Below are 18,387 nucleotides of genomic sequence, written 5' to 3'. Positions count from 1 at the left end.
CTGAGTCCCACCTGTTGCCTGCTGTTCCAGAGCCCCACTGATCTGACCCAGACCCAACTGCTTCTCAAAGCCCAACTTTACCCCACATGCCCCCACACACCCACTTATGGGGTGAAGTGCTGCCCCTGGCTTACCAGGGAGGGCTTTTGGCCTTGGGGGCTCTGTAGGAAACATGTCCTTATGCCCTGCAGCTCGCTCCCTCCTTGTCCCAGGCTGTCTGCAAGCTCTGTGCCAGGCACAGGGCAACTTGAAGGGGTCCCTTCCTGTCCATTTCCAGCAATGTCCCATATGCATGGGACTTCACTGTCCAGTCCCCTTTCCTTGCTATTGCTACCTAGCCCTGCTGTGGTCCTCCTAGGACCCCAAAGTAAGTGTGCAGTTTTGAGGGGGTGAGGGGATAGTTGGGACTGATAGCCAGGCTCTGCCTGGTATCCCCAAGGCCACTGAAGGGGCCTGTGGGGATGAGTGATGCTGCCTCCCTCCTCTTGCCCTTTGCTGTGTGTGCCCTGCTCTCCCCAGCCCTCCCTGCTGATGGCTGCCTGAGCCCGCCTGAGCTGTGCCGATCCCACCCAGGCCTTGGCTGCACTGCTTGTACGCTGCCGGGATGATGCTCCCAGCCTACAGCAAAGCGTGGCGGCACGGGGGTGGGAGCGGAAGCTGTCCCAGTGTCCCACGACTGGCAGGAGCTGGGCTGCAGGGGTGACGGCCTTACCCCAGCCCCTCCTGGGAGGCTCAGCAGATGGCTCCGTGCCTTGTAGCCCACTTGCACCCCTCGTGCCGGCACTGGCATGTGTGTCCGTGCCGGTCCCGTCGCTGCTGCACTAACCCTTCTGCTTGCTGACTGCGGTTTTTGTCTGTACGCAGGGGGAGTACGATAAGGGGGTGCATCTCTCAGAGCCGCAGCTGCGGGGCTCTTAGTTGGACACCTCTTAGGCAGTGGACCTCACCTTGTGTTATTACCTCCTTCTCCATCCGCCGCCTCGTCCTGGATGCACCGCGGGGACACGCGGGCCCTCGACTGCGGGCAGGGGCTCGCCAGATGGCTGGGGCAGGCGTCACTGAGGCGGGGCGGGGGAAGCAGCAGGGGAGCAGCAGGCACCCCCTCAGCCGGGCCAGGGTGCCCATATGATGCTGTCTTGTCTCTTGCTCCATCCGTTTGTCCCTGTCTCCGTGTTCTGCTGCCTCTTTCTTGCTGCCCAGGGAAAGGGAGCAGGGAGCTGAGCCCACGGTTGCTGCCGTGCCGGCCAGGACTGTAGGGAAGGGGCTGCAGTGTGGTGGCAGCTCTGTGACAGTCACCTTGGAGCACAGGAGACAGGAGACCCGAGGAGCCCAAAAGGGAACACCCTGAGTGAGGTGCAGGGGGGAGGGAGAGGATTGGCCCCTTTGGCTTCATGATGGCCACTCAGGTCCCAGCTTGGCCACCAAGACATGTCCCTTGTAGCCCCAGGGCTTGGGTCCCTCAGGAGCATCCCCTGGCTGTGGGTCTCTTCTGCCCAGGGAGGGGGCTTGATGGCGGGGGGGCGGGCTGCGAGGCCGTGACCCTTTTTTTTGTAGCTCTAATAAAATCTGTTTGGTAAAGCGCTGTGTGGTGTGTTCCTGGCACGGACACCTCCCTTCACCCCCAGCCCCCTCCCTGGCTCAGCTCTGCTTTCCACATCTCGCCTCCCATCCCACCCTTCCCTGCTGCACTCCCTGCCCGCTGCACCAGGCCCCCTCCCTGCATGAACCACTGCCCTGCATGTCCTCCCATCCATCCCTGCTACCTCTCATGGTTGCTTTTCAGTTGCTGAGATGCGTCTCTCTCTTTCTTTCTCTCTCTCCCCCCTCCCTGGGCAGCTCGCCCCGAGTGCCAGTCCCTGGCCATCGTGGTTCCCCTGCAGGACTTGGTGGTCGGGGCGGGGGAGCTGGCGGTGTTTGAGTGCATGGTGGCCGGCCCGCCAGACATGGACGTAGACTGGCTGTCCCGGGGCCGGCTGCTCCAGCCTGCCCTGCTCAAATGCAAGATGCATTTTGATGGGCGCAAGTGCAAGCTGCTGCTTACCTCTGTGCATGAAGATGACAGCGGAATCTACACCTGCAAGCTCAGCACTGCCAAAGGTAAGCGGTGGCCATGCAGCTCTCCCAGGGGGATTCTCGCTCAGGGCTTGGCCCTTGGGGGGTGGATTGACACCCCTACCCTGGGCTCAGGGCTCTTGTCCCCAGGGATGCAGCTGTGAGTGCTGGAGGTGGGGTACAGGGGGACAGGGGTATCAAGAAGATGAATTTTCTCCATGGCTGCACCATGTGGATGTGGGCCTGGAGTCCAGCTGTCCCTGTTCCCCAGCTTCAGAGCTTCTGGCCATGCTGCTCCAGTACTGATGTGTCTCTGCTGGTTTGCGAGGTGGTGGGGAAATGGGCAGGGAGTCAGGGCTTCCCAGCCTTTTCCACCAAACCATTACTGGCGGTGGCAGCTCAGCAAAATTTGCATAGGTGTCCCTCCCATGGCTCTGACGCACCTGTGCCTGTGCATGCTGCCCACAGCTCTGTCCCACACAGAGTCCACTCTCCTGCCCACCTAGGCAGCAGGGCTGGCAGGGGGGTTGGCAGGGAGAGAAGCATTCCCTGCACCCTGCGGCTGGTGCCTGTGCAATCTGTTATGAAGGAGGCTGTATGCCTGTGGGACTTTGAAGGTGGCAGCAGTTTGGGGCTCAGGGAGGTGAGGGTGTGCCTGAGAACGGTGCTGCCCATCTTTACCCAGGGTGGGTGACAACACTGTCATTGCAAAGTGGTCCCTACTGGAAATCCCATCACCTGGAGCATCCAGCTTGCTTGTGCCCCCATGCTGCTCCTTGGATGCTGCATGTGCTGGCACTACCTGCTTAAGCATCACTGCCCTGTCCCCAAGGGATAGGCCAGCTGTGATCTCTTGCCCTACGGGGAGGACAGGGCATCCTCCCACCCCACCTTGCTGCTGGCACCTGTACTACTGTGCAGAGAGGGAAAGAGGTGCCTGCTGCCATCAGAGTCCCAGCCCTGGGCATGGGACCTCACACACATTTGCACCCTGCTGCCCTGCACAGGGACAGAGCCTGAAACACCACACACCATGTACGGGCTCAGCCCCCGCCATGTATGGGGTATGCTCACCCACAGCCACACTGGTTGCTGGGTTGCAGCTGGGGTGGTGCCACAGGCTGCCTCCTGCCCTGCACAGGCATGTGCTATGGGGACTCACCAGTGCCCGCTCTCCTCGCAGATGAGCTGACCTGCAGTGCCCGGCTGACAGTGCAGCCCTCTGTGCTGCCACTCTTCACCCGCAAGTTGGAGGATGTGGACGTGGTGGAAGGGCGGACAGCGCGTTTTGTCTGCATGATCAGTGGGACTCCCCCTCCAACAGTTACCTGGACTCACTTTGGTAACCCCCAAGCTTAGAGAGCTTGCCAAGAGCCCTGCAGGGAGACCTCATCTCCTTGGGGGCTTCACCCAAAGGCTGCACCTGGCTGGGACTGGAGGGGATGCTGCAGCTGATGCTGGTGTGTGTCTCTGCACAGGCCTGCCAGTGCAGGAGGGGGAAAACGTGCGGATTCAGCAGGATGGAGGGCTGCACTCATTGGTCATCGTGCACGTGGGCAGTGAAGATGAAGGGCAGTACAAGGCAACCGCCAGGAACACACATGGCCAAGTGGAATGCTCCGCTGAGCTCTATGTGGAGGAGCCACGGCCATCTGCAGCCTCCCAGATGTAAGAGTTGGACAGTCACTGAAATCTGCTTCCCCCTGCTTGCTCCCCTCTGGGACTTGGTATACAAAAGGCTTATGCACAGCCTAGGGCTGGGGCTGAGCTGAGGGCACCACACCATGCTCCCATCATGAGCATATGTGGGCTCTTGCAGCTCTAAGCTGGAGAAGATGCCATCCATCCCAGAGGAGCCAGAGCAAGTGGAGACAGAGACAGAGTGCTTCACCATGCCCGATTTCCTGAAGCCACTGCACAACCTGGACGTGGTGGAGTCGAAGGAGGCCGTGCTGGAGTGCCAGGTGGCCGGGATGCCCTACCCCTCCATCACCTGGTACCACAATGGCTCCCGAATTGACAGCACTGATGACCGCAAGATGATGCAATGTAGGACTCCTCGTTGCCTTCCCAACCCCCTGGGGTTCCTCTACATGGGTGGGAGAAAGGGGAACACCCTTGGAAGAGGCATCACCCCCCAGACCTTTACACCCCATGAAGCAGGAAGGGGAGGTCTGTGCTGCTTTTGCTGGTGGGGTCTTACCTGTGTTCCCCTGTTCCCCACCAGATAAAGACATCCATCGTCTGGTATTCACGGCTGTCAGCCACGCACATGCTGGTGTGTACAAAAGTGTCATTGCCAACAAAGTGGGGAAGGCCACGTGCTATGCACACCTCTATGTCACCGGTAAGCAGCAGCAGACACCACTTGAGAGGTGTGGCCATCCACAGCCACCCAGCCAGACTGCCTCAGTATTGTTGCTAGGTCCTAGGGAAATAGGATCACAGGGTAGTTTAGGTTGGAGGGGAACCTTAGGAAGTTGCTAGTCCAACCTGAAAGTGGGGCCAACAGTTCATTTTTCGTCTTGTGGGATGGACCACTAGGTCATGCATGAAGTTTGCTGGCAGCACCCCTCCCACAGGCGCTGGCAGCCTGAGCTCCCACGAGGAAACCAGAACGAATTGCTGGCCTCATCCATCCCCTCAGACAGTATCTCCCAGAGCATGAGGCAGATGCCTTGATAAGCTGGAGCCATGACTATGCTTACATCCCTGCCCACCTCCCCATGCAGATGTGGTGCCAACCCCCCCAGACGGGCCCCCCACTGTGGCCTCCGTGACCGGAAGAGCCATCACACTGACCTGGAACAAGCCCAAGTGGCTGGACGCTGCCATAGGTAAGAGGGCAGGGTATGGGCAGGAAGATGGCAGGAGGTGGGCAACGCCATGGTGGGGCACATGGGGTAGCTCCATGCCAAGGGCTCTGCACTGACCCTCTCCCCTTGCAGACCCCAACTCAGTGACCTATGTGGTGCAAATGCAAGTGCTGGGCACGATGCAGTGGGTGGTGCTGGTGACCGGCGTGCAGGACACCACCTACACAGTGCACAGGCTGACCAAAGGTGCCCAGTACCTCTTCCGTGTCATCACTGCCACTCCCAAGACCAACAGCAAGCCCTCCCCGCCTGTGGGGCCTGTGCAGCTTCTGGACCGGGGTGAGAAGGGGAGTGGGGAGTGATTGGGTAGCTGGGGTAGAGGTCTCCATCCTTTGTTGGGTGGTAAGCTGCCCAGGGCTGGGTGGTATGGATTGGGCAGGGGTTGGTGAAAAGGCATTTTCAGGTCCCTACCTGGAGGAGGCCCCAGTGATCCTGGACAAGCCAGATGTGGTGTATGTGGTAGAAGGCCAGCCAGCCTCCATCACCATCACCATAAACCATGTGGAGGCCACCGTCACCTGGAAGAGGTAGGACATGGCACTGTGCCTTGCTGCCTACCCCTTCTATATGCACCCCACAGGATGCATATAGAAGGACTTCCACCTCTCCATGCAGACCACTGTGTGTGTGTCCGTGGGGCTCCTTGCCTGGGGCTGATCTGGGTGTGCACACAAGGGTGATTGTCCAGGGCTCTGAAGAGTTGTGGAGATGGGTTGTGGGGTGCTATCTGTGGGATATTAAGAAGCAAGAGCCATTGAGGAGGCAGAGCTAGCAATGGGATATAAGCACTTTGTGGGGGCTGCAGGGTGGGAACTTGGGCTGGCTGTGGGTAAGGAGGTGGTCATGGGGCTGTGGGGCACGATCTATCAGTGGGGCAGTGGAGCTGAGATGTGACAGCTGGTGTGCCTGCAGGGCTGGGCAGGTGCTGGGGGAACTGGAGGGCACATGTGAGATGATGATGCCAGACGATGACCAGCACTGCCTGCGGCTGCTGCGTGTGGGCCGGGGGGCTGGGGGGCTGCTGGCCTGTGAGGTGAGCAACCGCCACGGCACTGCCCACTGCACCCTCCGCCTCCGCCTCGCAGGTAGGTGCCCCTGCACTGGGGGCCAATGTCCCTCTGCTGGGGGGTGGCATCACCCTATGGTGCTCCAAGCCTGTATTCTGGGGGGGGGCAGGCATTGCCCTGCAGGGTGACAGTGCCCCATGGTGCCCATGTGCCATGGGGGCACAGCCTGATAGCATGACACCGCTCCTCAGTGCTTCACATGCATATGTTGTGGGGATGCCACTCTATAGGGGGTAATCATGGGGATGAAAAAACACGAACCATGTGTTGGCACTGCTGCCTGGTGTCTCATACCCATATCTGACCTGGGCAGAAGTGTCCCATGAGTCCCATGACTGTGCACATGGGGAGGCAGTGCCTCACGGTGTCCTTTAGCAATATGCCATGAGTGGCACTGCATATGCCATGAGTGGCACTGCTGCAGGGTGCCCCACCCCTGAGTGTAATTGGGAGGCACTGCTCCCAGTGCCCTGTAGCCAAGAACCATAGGGGACACCTGCACAATGCCCCACATCTATATGTAATGGTGAGATGCACTACCACAGTGCCCCATGCCTGTGTGCTGAGAGTGGCACTGTCCCAAAGTGCCAAATGCTGCCGCATTGGTGGTTTGCCCTGTAGAGGTGTGTCACTTCCACGTGCATTGGAGTGACACTGCCCCATGTCACTCCATGTCCCTACCCCTACTTGCAGTGCTTCGCAGCTGTACGCTCCGTGCCAGTGGCAGGGGGCTGACACTGTCCCACAGTGCCCCATGCCCCATCTCTTGGCAGAGGCACCACGTTTTGAGTCCATCATGGAGGACATCGATGCCCAGGAAGGGGAAACACCACGATTCGCTGTGGTGGTGGAGGGGAAACCGCTGCCGGATATCATGTGGTACAAGGTGGGCTGGGAGCCCCCAACCCCTTCCTGAACCATATTCCCACCAGACCCACACACTTCACTGCCTCACCTGGGTTGCTGCACTGGTGGATGTGTCCCATGCCCTACCCATGGGGAAAGGGTTATGGGAGTTGGTCAGGGATGGGACAGGATGCCTCCAACACCCTTTCCACCCCCAGGATGGGGAGCTGCTGGAAGAGAGCAGCCACCTGAGCTTTGTCTATGAGGACAATGAGTGCTCGCTGGTGGTGCTGGGTGCTGCCGAACCTGACAGTGGCGTCTACACCTGCACAGCCAAGAACCTGGCTGGGGAGGTCTCCTGCAAAGCAGAGCTGGTGGTGCGGGCAGGTATGGCTGGCTGGCTTCCCAGCCCCTGAGGGTAGAGCCTGGGATCTAGCTTGCCCCTTGCAAGCACCTTTCCTTCTTCCCAGCCCAACCCAGTGCTGATGCTGCCATGGAGGAGGATGCACTGCACAAGGCACGCCGCCTGACCGACTACTATGATGTGCACGAGGAGATTGGGAGGTAGGTGGCTACTGGCATGATGGGGCATCCCGAGCACTGCAGGGACTGGGAAATGGAGCCAGTCTGCACCCTGGGGCTCTGACATAGGGGACTAAGCTCCATTTTATGCCAGATTCTGGTGTGCTGGGGCTCCTGCCAGCTGTCAATGGATGCTCTCATGCCAGCTTAGGGTGGGGACCTGGCATGGTCAGAGAAAAGCCAGGCTTGGGGTCTCTGTGACCAGTGGATGGTAACAGAGAGCTGTTGAGGCTGGAAGCAGCTCCCAGCAGATTGAATGCCTGTGCCAGCTGCTCAGGGAAGGCAGAGGTCTCCTGCTCACCACCTTCTTATCCTCCCTTACCCCTACTGCTGAAATGCAGGGGAGCTTTCTCCTATCTGCGGAGAGTGACAGAGAAGAGCACCCGACTGGACTTTGCTGCCAAGTTCATCCCTGGGAGGACCAAGGCCAAGCAGTCGGCACGGCGGGAGCTGCACATTCTCTCTCAGCTGGACCACGAGCGCATTGTCTTCTTCCACGATGCCTTTGAGAAGAAGAACGCCGTCATCATGGTCATGGAGCTGTATCCTTTGGGCACTGCTCCATGGAGGCACAGCAAGGGAGGAGGGGAGACTTTTGGGGGGGACAGGTGGGCAGAATGGGCGCAGAGGAGCTGGGTGTGGGGCACAATGGAGCATGGAATTTCTGTGCTCCTTGACTAGGGCCCAGCTGCTCTGAAGAAGAGCTGCTGGACAGAATGGTGAGGAAGCCCTCAGTGTGTGAGTCGGAGGTAAGTGAACACTGTGGGGACAAAGTGATGTGGAAGGGAGGGATCCTAGGGACAGTGGGATCTGTTCCAGCCTAGATATATGCAGTGCTCATTGTATCAGGCTACTAAGGGGGCCACAGCCCACATTGTCTTTTGTACAGGGCCAGTGTGCAGCTGACTCATGCTCGGGCTGCCCATTCTCCTCACTCCATCTCTTGCAGGTCCGGTCGTACATGCGGCAGGTCCTGGAAGGAATCTGCTACCTGCACCAGCACAGTGTCCTGCACCTGGACATCAAAGTGAGTGCAGGTCTTTACAGATTTGTCCTGCCCGGTGCCTCCACTGGAGGGCTTCTGGTGCACTGGGTGGAGAGTGGTCTTGCTGACAGGGAATATTCATTCCCTGAAAAGCCCCTGCCTCCTGCCAAGCTCCCCTCTGCTCTGCACTGTCCTGTAGCCAGAAAACCTCCTGATGGCAGATTTGAGCAGCGAGCAGATCCGGATCTGTGACTTCGGCAATGCACAGGAGCTGATGTCTGAGGAGCCACAGTACTGCAAGTATGGCACCCCTGAGTTCGTGGGCCCTGAGATTGTCAACCAGACCCCTGTCTCCAGCGTCACTGACATCTGGTAAGGGTGGTCCTTGAATGGTCGGTGGGGTCCCACCCATGCCAGGAGAGACTGGGCACCCTGGAGGGCTTGTCAAGTGCAGTAACTGTGTTCTCCTCTCTGCAGGCCTGTGGGGGTTATCGCATACCTCTGGTAAGTGCCCTGGTGTGTCTTCACAGGAGGGACATCCTTTCCATCCCCTCACCAGTTCCAGAGCTGAGGCTGTGACCATGCCCATGACTCCTTACAGACTCAGCCTCCTTCCCAGCTCCTCCTACCTCTGCCCTCCCCATAGCACCAGAGCTGAGGTCTGAGGTCCTGTCCTCAGTCTTCTGTACTTGCCATGCTGTTTCCCATGTCTCCATGACCCCAGAGATGAGGTCTGAGGTCCTGTCCTCAGTTCTCTGTATTTGCCATGCTGTTTTTCATGGCCTCAGGGCCCAGTGACAGTGTCTCCTCCTTGGCAGCCTGACAGGGATCTCCCCCTTTGTGGGGGAGAATGACAAGACAACGCTGATGAACATCCGCAACTACAATGTGGCATTTGAGGAGAGGATGTTCCAGGGGCTCACCCGGGAAGCCAAGGGCTTTGTCATCAAAGTGCTAGTCAATGACAAGCTGTGAGTACTGCAGGGTCCCCTTCCCTATCCTCTGTCCCTTCACCATGAGCTTTGTGCTCAAGGGAGGGTGGAGACCCCCATGCATTGGGGTACCCAAGGGCAAGGCTAGCTGCATGGCTCTGCTGGGATGCAGCCAGAACCTCCTGCCTTTTCTCCCCTGGCCAAAGCCCCTGAGCCTGGGTGGTTCTCACCCAGTGGTGTCGGTTCACAGGAGACCCAATGCAGAACAGACCCTGGAGCATCCCTGGTTCAAGGTGAGCCTGGGCTCAGACCCAATGCCAAGTCACCATGGTGTTCCCTGAGCCTGCTGCAGGCTTCAAGGAACACCATTGTTCCTTCACCCACAGACACTGGCCAAGGGGAAGGTCATCAGCACCGACCACCTCAAGCTCTTCATCTCCCGTCGTAAATGGCAGGTGAAGGCAGGGGCTGGGGATGGAGGGGGCAGGTGGGATTGTCACTTGGGCTTGTGATGGGGGGGAATGTGTAATGGCAGGATGATGCCATGCCATGCACCTGGACCTGATCCAGTCCTCTCTGCTGGCTGCAGCGCTCACAGATCAGCTACAAGTGCAACATGGTGCTGCGGCCGATCCCAGAGCTGCTGGAGGACACATCCAACCACCTTTCCATTGCTGTGCCCCGGCATCTCAAGGAGTCACCAGCTCTGTCATCCTCCTCAGACTCAGACGACCTGGATGAGCTGCCCTTCATCCCCATGCCACACCAGGTGGAGTTCTCTGGCTCCCGCATGTCACTCAATGAGATTCCCACAGATGATGAGACCGTTGGGATATCCGAGGGGCTGCAACCGGAGGGGGATTCTTCAGCCATGGAATGGCAGAGCCAGGGCACTGGGAAGCCCGGGGTGGCCCTGGGGAAGCGGCCAAGGAGTGCTGGGCCACGGAGACCATGTGCAGAGGTGGAGGCGCCTGGCTCCTCTGATGAGGAAGCCCCTGAAGCCCAGAAGCGGCCGGAGTATCCTCGCAAAGCTATGAGGAAGGGTTCCAGCCTGGAGTCCCCAGGGAGTGCTCGTCGGGGAGAGCTGAAGAGGGGCAGCTCTGCTGACAGCGCCCTGCTGCTCCAACAGCTCCCGGGGACTGAGGAGGGCGCTGAGGCGGCCCGGGATCCCCGCCGGGCGCTGGCCAAGGCAGCCTCCATGGAGCTGCCAAGGCGGAAGGTGGTCTGGGGGGAGGACGATCATGCCCAGCGCCTGGAGCTGATGCGCCAGCGGCTGCTGCGAGGCAGCTCTGGGGACAGCAAGGTCAGTGGCCTGCGGGGTCCCCTCCTGGAGACCCTGGGTGTCAGCCCTGACAAGAAAGTCTCATGGTCAGCCCGGCTGGAGGCACCAGCAGTGCCACGGCTGGTGCGGGCAGCGTCCAGTGAAGCCACCTCACCACGCCTCCCCCCCACTGAGAGCCGACTGCAGAAGAGCAGCTCCTTCAGCCATGGGGACGCTGAGCCTGTTGTCCGGCACCGACGCTCTGGTGCACCCCTGGAGATCCCAGTGGCCTGCCTGGAGACACAACGGCTCAAGGAGTCCCCCTCTCTCTCTGCCCTCTCTGATGCTCGGCCCACAGTGTCACCAGACACCCCAAGCACACCAACACCCCCTCCAGTAGAGATCACTGCTCCCCAGGCCTCCCCTGCAAAGGCTGCCTCAGGGAGGAGGCGCATTCCTGAGGAACATGGCCCACCTGGGACCAGTAAGGCTGCCACTGCCACAGGGAAGAAGCCCATGGACAGGGGACAGGAAGAGAAGACACCCACCAAGGCTGCTGGAGCCAGTGGGGAGGGGGCTGCCAGGACAGGAGCTCCCACTCCACCAAAGTCAACAACCCCTGTTCCCCAAACCCATATAAAGTCTTCCTATGCCAAGATGATGCAAGCCATGGGAGCTATTCAAGGTGGGGAGCCAGCCACCGAGGAGTCCTCACCAACCACCAATGAGCCCCCACCAAACATCAAGGAGACCCCACCAGCCAGCCCTGCAAAGCCCCCTACGCCAGCACCAGCATCAAGGAGGGAGGTGAAACCCACCGGCTCCTCCAGCTCCTTGGTCATCCAGGACATCGATTCGGAGGAGGTCTTTGAGGCCAAGTTCAAGCGGGGCCGTGAATCATCCCTCACCCGGGGGCTGAAGCTCCTCACCCGCTCCCGCTCCGAGGACCGGCACCTGGCCGGCCCCCCAGTCTCTGACGAGGGCATCTACCGTCCTACACCAGCCGGCGTGCCCCTGGAGCTGCGCAGGGACCGGCCCACCGGGCTGGCAGCCAAGTCCAAGTCGGTGCAGGACCTGCATGAGGTGGAGAAGGATGGGGGCTTCTTCCGGAGGATGTCCATACTCCTCAAGCGGACACCGCCTGCTGAGAGGAAGAAGAGCATGGGGGAGGAAGGAGGCAGTGAGACTCCATCTGGTGGGCGCCGCTTCTCCTGGAGCATGGCTCTGGCCAACTCCAGGGAGCGGAGGGACTCGGAGAGCCTCAAGTCAGAGCCGGGGGGCGGTGGGGAGAGCGAGTCACCGGCGGTGGCTGTGCGGAGGAAGATCAGTGCTACAATGGAGCGGGTCTCGGCGCGGCTACGCAGCGTGTCGGATGAACGGCCGGAGGGCGAGGGGCCCCGGGAACTCCGTCGCACCAGCTCCGAGGGTGAGAGCTTGCGACCAGGGGCCGCCCCCGCCCCTGCCCCCTCGTCCGAGTCCCTGCGCTCCGAGGCCAGCACAGGCTCCTCTACCAAAGGTGAGCGATGATGGCGGGTTCCCGCAGGGGACTCCTGTTGGCAACTCATGGCCCCGTCGCTTTGGGCATGGCAGGCGTGGCCTCCATGGCCTGGCCCCGCTCTCACCTGCCCTGGGTGCCCACAGGTGCGGGTGACAGTCAGAAGAGGTCCCGCTGGGAGCGCTGGGGGCTCTCTCGGGGCAAGAAGGAGAAGATGTCCTCACAGCCCAGCATCCCCTCCAGCCTTCTGCGGGAGGAGGAACTCGCCGCCGGCCGGCCACACACTCCCAGTGAATCGGGTAGGTGCAGCCCCAGAACGGCATGGTGGGTGTGTATCCTCACCCCAGCCTAACCTCCCACTCTGCTTTCCAGATTTCCCCCCTGTTTTCCACATCAAGCTGAAGGACCAGGTGCTGCTGGAGGGCGAGGCGCTGACCCTCTGCTGCCTTCCTGCTGGCAGCCCAACCCCACGGATCCTCTGGATGAAAGGTGGGGGGCTGCCTGCACAGTGGGTGGGCTCTGACAGGGCACGGTATCATCCCTCTCCTCTTCTCCCTCTACAGACAAGAGGTCCCTGCAGCCAGACAGTGGGCTGAACGTTGTCTCCTGCAAGGACGGACGTCAGATGCTCACCATTGCCAAGGTCTCCAGGAAGGATGCAGGGCTGTACGAGTGTGCAGCCGCCAACATCCTGGGCACAGCCATCAGCTCCTGCACGCTGGCTGTGGCACGTAAGGAGGCTGGGGGGACCTCAGGAGACAGGAAGGGCACAAGTCGGGTGCATGGCTGGGGACCAACTGAGTACTTGAGTACTGCTCTCCACATCTTGCAAGAGACTGAGGCTTTTGAAAGAGGATTGGCTGGTTTTGCATGAGCATTTCCAGCATCTCTGAATCCATGGTTTGTTATGTCCTCTCACTGCAGCAGCCCTGCTCTGGCCCTGGCTGGACACCCAGCCCACCCTGTCTGTACCCTTGCAGGGCTCCCTGGACGGCCAGGCACGCCAGAGATCCCCCAGAAGTACAAGAACACAGTGCTGGTGCTGTGGAAGCCTGCTGAGAGCAAAGCCCCCTGCACCTACACACTGGAGCGCAGACTGGAAGGTATGTGGTGCTGCCTCCCATCCCCTGGAAGCCACAGCCAGGAATATGGGCTCTCAGAGGGGCATCTAGCCAAGACAAAAGTGCCCACTGTCCTGGCTGTTCCCTGTGGCTTGGCAGAATCAAGGACAGGGGACAGTGGGCTGCCCCTGTCCCTGGTCTGCCCTCGCCTTACCTTACTTCTGCTTTGGCAGGGGAGCACGAGTGGAAGATTGTCAGCACTGGTATCACTGACTGCTACTTCAACGTGACTGAGCTGCCTCCCGGCAGCACTGCAAAGTTTCGTGTGGCATGTGTCAACAAGGCTGGACAGGGACCCTACAGCAACCCCTCAGTAAAGGTGCATCTTGAAGCAGCAGGTGAGCAAGCCCTATCCTGTGGGTGTGGGGTGGCCATGGGACCACTTGTGGCCTCTGGGTTGCTTTGGGGATCCTTGAGTCCCACGGCATCTTCCCCCAGAGCTGTGATGCCACTTACAAATGAGGTGCCACTTACAGTCCAGTCCTAGCATACCCCCACCTGGCTCACACCTTCCTTTGCTCCCTGCAGATGCCCAAACTGCCCCAGCCAAGGATGTTGCTGTCCCCATTCCTGAGAAGGTGGCTTCCAGCCGGTCAACCCAGACACCAGAGGAGCAGCCGGAGCCGGTGGCTGCAGGGGCCCCTCCCACCACACCGCCACGGAAGCACAAGGGAGTGGTACACAAGGCAGCCGGAGCAGAACAGGAGAGTGCCCCCACAGAGGTCCTTCCACCCCCTGCACCCCATGAGGAGGGTGTGCCACCAGATCCTGAGCTTCCACCCAACATCACTGTCTATGTGCCCCCTGAGCTGATGTTCACCCCCCCTCGGACTGTTGCCCCTCCTCATACAGACACCCCCACTCGGGGCTCCCCCGTACCCCCTACGGACACTTCCCCTCCACCCCAGACTCCATCTCCTTCCAAGTCCCCCACCACTTCCCCAATGTCAACCACGCCCAGCTCAGCCCCCACACCATCTCCGACCCCCAACACCACACCTGCACGGAAGATGCCTCCCTACATGGTAACCTCCTTCATCTCCATGCCCCCCACATCACCCCCTGTGCTGGAGTCCACCACCACTCCCCCATCCTCCAAGGAGCCCCCAGCTGCTGGTGGAGTCCCAGGGGCAAAAGACAGCACAGCACTGCGGCAGGGTGTCCCCCAGAAGCCATACACCTTCTTGGACGAGAAAGCAAGGTGAGTAGCGGTAGGACAAGATGCTCTGCCAGGGGTGCTCTTGCAGCACCCCACACCAGAGATGCTGAATCCTGCCCTACGCTGCAGAGGCCGTTTCGGGGTGATCCGACTCTGCAAGGAGAATGCCACAGGGAAGCACTTCATGGCCAAGATTGTACCCTACGAGGCAGAGCGGAAGCAGAGTGTGCTGCAGGAGTATGAGATCCTCAAGGCGCTGCACCACGAGCGCATCATGGCCCTGCATGAGGCATACATCACCCCCCGCTACCTGGTGCTCATCTGCGAGAACTGTGCTGGCAAGGAGATCCTCTACAGCATTGTGGACAGGTACAGGTGGGCACAGGGCCACTGGGGACAGTTGCTGGTACGGGGCTACCTGCTGATGTCACTTGCCCCCAGGTTTCGCTACTCGGAGGATGACGTGGTGAGCTACATACTGCAGCTCCTGCAGGGTCTTGAGTACCTGCATGGCCGCCGCATTGTGCACCTCGACATCAAGCCAGACAACATCATCGTCTCAGGCACAAATGCCCTCAAGATTATCGATTTTGGCAGTGCCCAGACCTACAACCCACTTGTACTGCGGCAGCTGGGGCGGCGTGCTGGCACCCTGGAGTACATGTGTGAGTGGGGCACCAGAGATGCAATGGCATGAGGAAGGGGACAGGGACAGAACTGGGCATGCTTATTCCCAAAGGTGTGCATGTATGCCTGTGCTCTGGGGGGCTTGGGAATGGGGAGGAACAGTGTCTTTGGGGAAGATGGGAGGCCTTTGGGGTGCTGGGTGTGTCTGCGAATTTCTATAGCATCATTGGGGTCATCACTGGGAGACTCGGTGCTGTGGGGCAGCTGGGGTATCCTTGGAGGCTGGCTGGGCTCTGTCAGGGTGCTGCAGTGTCAGGGAGGGGTTTTGGAGGGTGCAGTAGTAGAGTGGTGTGGGTGCTTGGCTGCTATAAGTGTTGGAAATGCTGTGGGTGTTTGGTTTCCTGGGATTTCTGTAGGTGCTGGGGATACTGTGGATGCTGTGTGAGCTGGGGCTGCTGCAGATGTTGGGGCTGGTGTCTCTGTGTATATGACATACCTGCTCTCCTGCCCACAGCACCAGAGGTGGTGAAGGGGGACCCGGTGGGCTCCGCAGCAGATGTCTGGGGTGTTGGCGTCCTCACCTACATCATGTAAGAGAAGGGGTCAGGGGGATGAGAACGTTGCAGTGTAGTCAGCCCCACTCAGGGCTCGGTGCCATGGAGGACACTAAGCTGATGGTGGGCTGAGGGATGCTGTAGCCTGGCAGACTCTTCCCAGCTCAGCATGGGGAGATGAAGACACCCTGGGAAGCTGTGGCTTTTCAAACCAGAGATGGGGGAAGGGGGACAGCAAGTACCCTCCCACTGCTGTCCCCTCAGCCCTGCCACCCCTTCCTCCACCACAGGCTCAGCGGGCGGTCACCATTCTTTGAACTGGACCCCATTGAGACAGAGAACCGCATCCTGGCAGGGCGCTTTGATGCCTTCAAGCTGTACCCCAACGTCTCGCAGACTGCTGCCCTCTTCATCCGCAAGGTCCTCACTGTCCATCCCTGGTGAGTGTCCAGCCTAGCTAGGGAGGATGGCCCCAGACTGTGCCTGTGACTGAGCCAGCTCCCTGCCTCATGGGACCTCTCTAGATATCATCAGTGGGAGCCTGGAGTCCATCACTGCTCTTGGAGAGGGCTGGGACCCCCTGGGTCTTGCAGGGCAGTGGTGGTGGCTGGGTTTGGGGGGTGGAGCAGCAGTGGGCACCCCTGGCAGTCCCTGATGCAGCGCTGTCTCTGCCTCAGGAGCCGCCCCACAGTGAAGGACTGCTTCGCCAATGCCTGGCTCCAGGATGCCTATCTGATGAAGCTGCGCCGCCAGACCCTGACTTTCACCACCAACCGCCTCAAGGAATTCCTGGTGGATCACCAGAGGCGCCGCGGCGAGGCTGTCACAAAGCACAAGGTCTTACTCCGCTCCTACCAGGGTGGCCAGCCACCAGGGCCACAGTAACTGGTGCCTTGGCCACGGCCATGAGGGGCCGGGGAGCCAGAGGAACATTCCATGGGCCGCAGTATGGGGCGGCTGAGGAGGAGCTGGGACGCGCCAGGATGAGTCCATGGACCTCAAGTGCTGCTGTCAGGGATGACGGCAGTGCCAATGAAGAGGAGGTTCTGCTGCAGCCAGACAAGCAGTGGAGTCCGGCAGTGGGAGGGTGGTGGGAAGCCTTGCTGCAAGGAACAGAGAATGTGGCAGAGGGTTGGGGGAAGAAAGGGATGCAGTCAGAGGGGCAAGGGAAGCCCATGTGGGAGGCAAAGAGCTGCCAGTTTGCCAGCCAGCCCTGGCCACATGGGTCTCGTCAGCCGTGTGCCTTACACTGCAGCCTGCAGCTGCCCCTGGCCACGGTGTTGCAGTCATTGTGCTCCCCCTGGTTTGCACACCAGCACCAGAAGGCAGAGGTTGCTCCAGTGGTTTCTGCAGAGAGGGTCTTGCTCACAATCCTCTGCCAGCCAGCACAGCCCCAGTCCTTACAGCTGGGAGAGGGGGCTGCCAGCCCCCCACCTTCCGCTCCTCCCAGCCCTGGTCCTGGCAAGTGGGTTTGTGGCTCCAGGACCGATGCCGGTGCCTTTCCTGGGGCTGTCGGTTGCGCCCCGTGCCAGGGTGGGGGACTGGCAGGCACCTCCTCTTTGCAGGGGGGCACCCAGGTGCCATGCACACCTCCTGTGTCTGCTCAGGCTCATGCTGCTCGTGCTCTGCCCACCCAGCTCTGGACCTTGCCCTGTACCCACTACCAGCCTGCCCGCCTGTCCCACACCCCTCATACCACCCACCTGTCCCTGAGGTGCCTTGCCCTGCCCTGTGCCCTCTCCTCAGCCCTCCCCAGCTGGTGGCACGATGCGGGGTGCCCTGAGCAGGGGGACAGGAACAGCGGCTGGACACTCACCTTCCTCATGCTGCTGTAGAGATAGGGCTTTATTTATTGACTTTGAGGAGAAGGCGTCTGCTCATTCCGGTCCCCATTCCTGTTTCCTCCTCTCTGCCGGGCTCTGGAGTTGCCAATGTCCCCATGGTTTGGAGCAAGCAACATGCCAGAGCAGCAATAAAGACCCTGAGCAGCCCTCCAGTTTCAGTGCCTTGCTGGGAAGGGATTGCGTGACTGTGAAGTGCAGCCCCTGGTATCTCGGGAGGGTCCTCGCCCCAAAACTTTGGGACCCGAGTCCAGAAAGGATTCCACGTGAGGCTGGGCTTCCATGTTGGAAACCTGGTAAAAAAGTCAGAGAAGCCGTGAAACACTGGGGCGAGCGCAGCGGGGCTGATTCACATGGCCCTCACGTCATGGAGTGAAAATAAGGAGTGCCAGAGGGCCCGACGGTGGCTGGGACAGCGGGACAGCAGAGCAGGGCTCCTGCTGCGGGCATGGCAGGTGCCGGTGAAGGACCTGATGCCTGGCTATTAATATCCGCTACCCATATGAGGCCGGGCCGTGCCGGCAGGGACCGCTCCGGTTACAGCCTGCTGACACCCCAGCCGCTCGGGGCTGTGCCTGCCCCTGTGGGCAGGGCCACACCGGGCAGTCACACGCTTTCCCGACACACACACGCGTGCTACAGACCTGTGCCTGTCGCCTGCCCGTGTGCCCGGGGCGTGTCAGAGCCCACAGTGCCGCCGCACGGCGCTCTGAAGCGCTAGGGCACACACACAGCCACAGCACCTCCCCTGCACGCTCACGCTGCCCTGCGCAGACCCACGCCGCCACAGCCGCTCCCCGCACACCCAAAGGGACAATCGCACCCCGGTAGTGACCACTGCTGCCCGCACTGACCATCGCCCCCGCACTGACCATCGCCCCCGCACCGCCCCTCACGGCCACAGCCCCCTCAGGCTCCCGGGCCCCGCAGCGCCCCCTGGCGGCGGGCGGCGGCAGGGCGCGCGCGGCGCTGACGTGTCCCAGCCACGT

General features: G+C 60.6%; 1 protein-coding gene across 1 annotated transcript in view; it reads left to right on the top strand.

Annotated features, from left to right (window-relative positions):
- Positions 1 to 17,548, top strand: part of SPEG (striated muscle enriched protein kinase) — a 38,029-nt gene extending 20,481 nt beyond the window's left edge. Inside the window, exons 10-41 of the mRNA XM_056496569.1 lie at positions 1,837 to 2,097; positions 3,236 to 3,394; positions 3,531 to 3,720; positions 3,872 to 4,101; positions 4,280 to 4,399; positions 4,785 to 4,889; positions 5,001 to 5,207; positions 5,332 to 5,455; positions 5,841 to 6,013; positions 6,769 to 6,881; positions 7,060 to 7,228; positions 7,312 to 7,405; positions 7,765 to 7,965; positions 8,112 to 8,172; positions 8,373 to 8,450; positions 8,608 to 8,780; positions 8,886 to 8,912; positions 9,227 to 9,379; positions 9,591 to 9,633; positions 9,727 to 9,795; positions 9,930 to 12,117; positions 12,243 to 12,395; positions 12,469 to 12,585; positions 12,660 to 12,827; positions 13,077 to 13,199; positions 13,391 to 13,555; positions 13,746 to 14,418; positions 14,506 to 14,745; positions 14,818 to 15,041; positions 15,518 to 15,593; positions 15,848 to 15,997; positions 16,235 to 17,548. Coding sequence (XP_056352544.1) covers positions 1,837 to 2,097; positions 3,236 to 3,394; positions 3,531 to 3,720; positions 3,872 to 4,101; positions 4,280 to 4,399; positions 4,785 to 4,889; positions 5,001 to 5,207; positions 5,332 to 5,455; positions 5,841 to 6,013; positions 6,769 to 6,881; positions 7,060 to 7,228; positions 7,312 to 7,405; positions 7,765 to 7,965; positions 8,112 to 8,172; positions 8,373 to 8,450; positions 8,608 to 8,780; positions 8,886 to 8,912; positions 9,227 to 9,379; positions 9,591 to 9,633; positions 9,727 to 9,795; positions 9,930 to 12,117; positions 12,243 to 12,395; positions 12,469 to 12,585; positions 12,660 to 12,827; positions 13,077 to 13,199; positions 13,391 to 13,555; positions 13,746 to 14,418; positions 14,506 to 14,745; positions 14,818 to 15,041; positions 15,518 to 15,593; positions 15,848 to 15,997; positions 16,235 to 16,442 — 7,235 coding nt within the window. The 3' untranslated portion in view covers positions 16,443 to 17,548. The remainder of the gene's footprint in view (positions 1 to 1,836; positions 2,098 to 3,235; positions 3,395 to 3,530; positions 3,721 to 3,871; positions 4,102 to 4,279; positions 4,400 to 4,784; positions 4,890 to 5,000; positions 5,208 to 5,331; positions 5,456 to 5,840; positions 6,014 to 6,768; positions 6,882 to 7,059; positions 7,229 to 7,311; positions 7,406 to 7,764; positions 7,966 to 8,111; positions 8,173 to 8,372; positions 8,451 to 8,607; positions 8,781 to 8,885; positions 8,913 to 9,226; positions 9,380 to 9,590; positions 9,634 to 9,726; positions 9,796 to 9,929; positions 12,118 to 12,242; positions 12,396 to 12,468; positions 12,586 to 12,659; positions 12,828 to 13,076; positions 13,200 to 13,390; positions 13,556 to 13,745; positions 14,419 to 14,505; positions 14,746 to 14,817; positions 15,042 to 15,517; positions 15,594 to 15,847; positions 15,998 to 16,234) is intronic.
- The last annotated feature ends 839 nt before the right edge of the window (positions 17,549 to 18,387 follow it).

The sequence above is a fragment of the Oenanthe melanoleuca genome, chromosome 7 (genome assembly GCF_029582105.1).
Source record: "Oenanthe melanoleuca isolate GR-GAL-2019-014 chromosome 7, OMel1.0, whole genome shotgun sequence".
NCBI classification, from domain to species: domain Eukaryota; kingdom Metazoa; phylum Chordata; class Aves; order Passeriformes; family Muscicapidae; genus Oenanthe; species Oenanthe melanoleuca.
The sequence above is the reverse complement of the archived record's forward strand: the minus strand, read 5'-3'. Positions and strand labels throughout refer to the sequence as shown.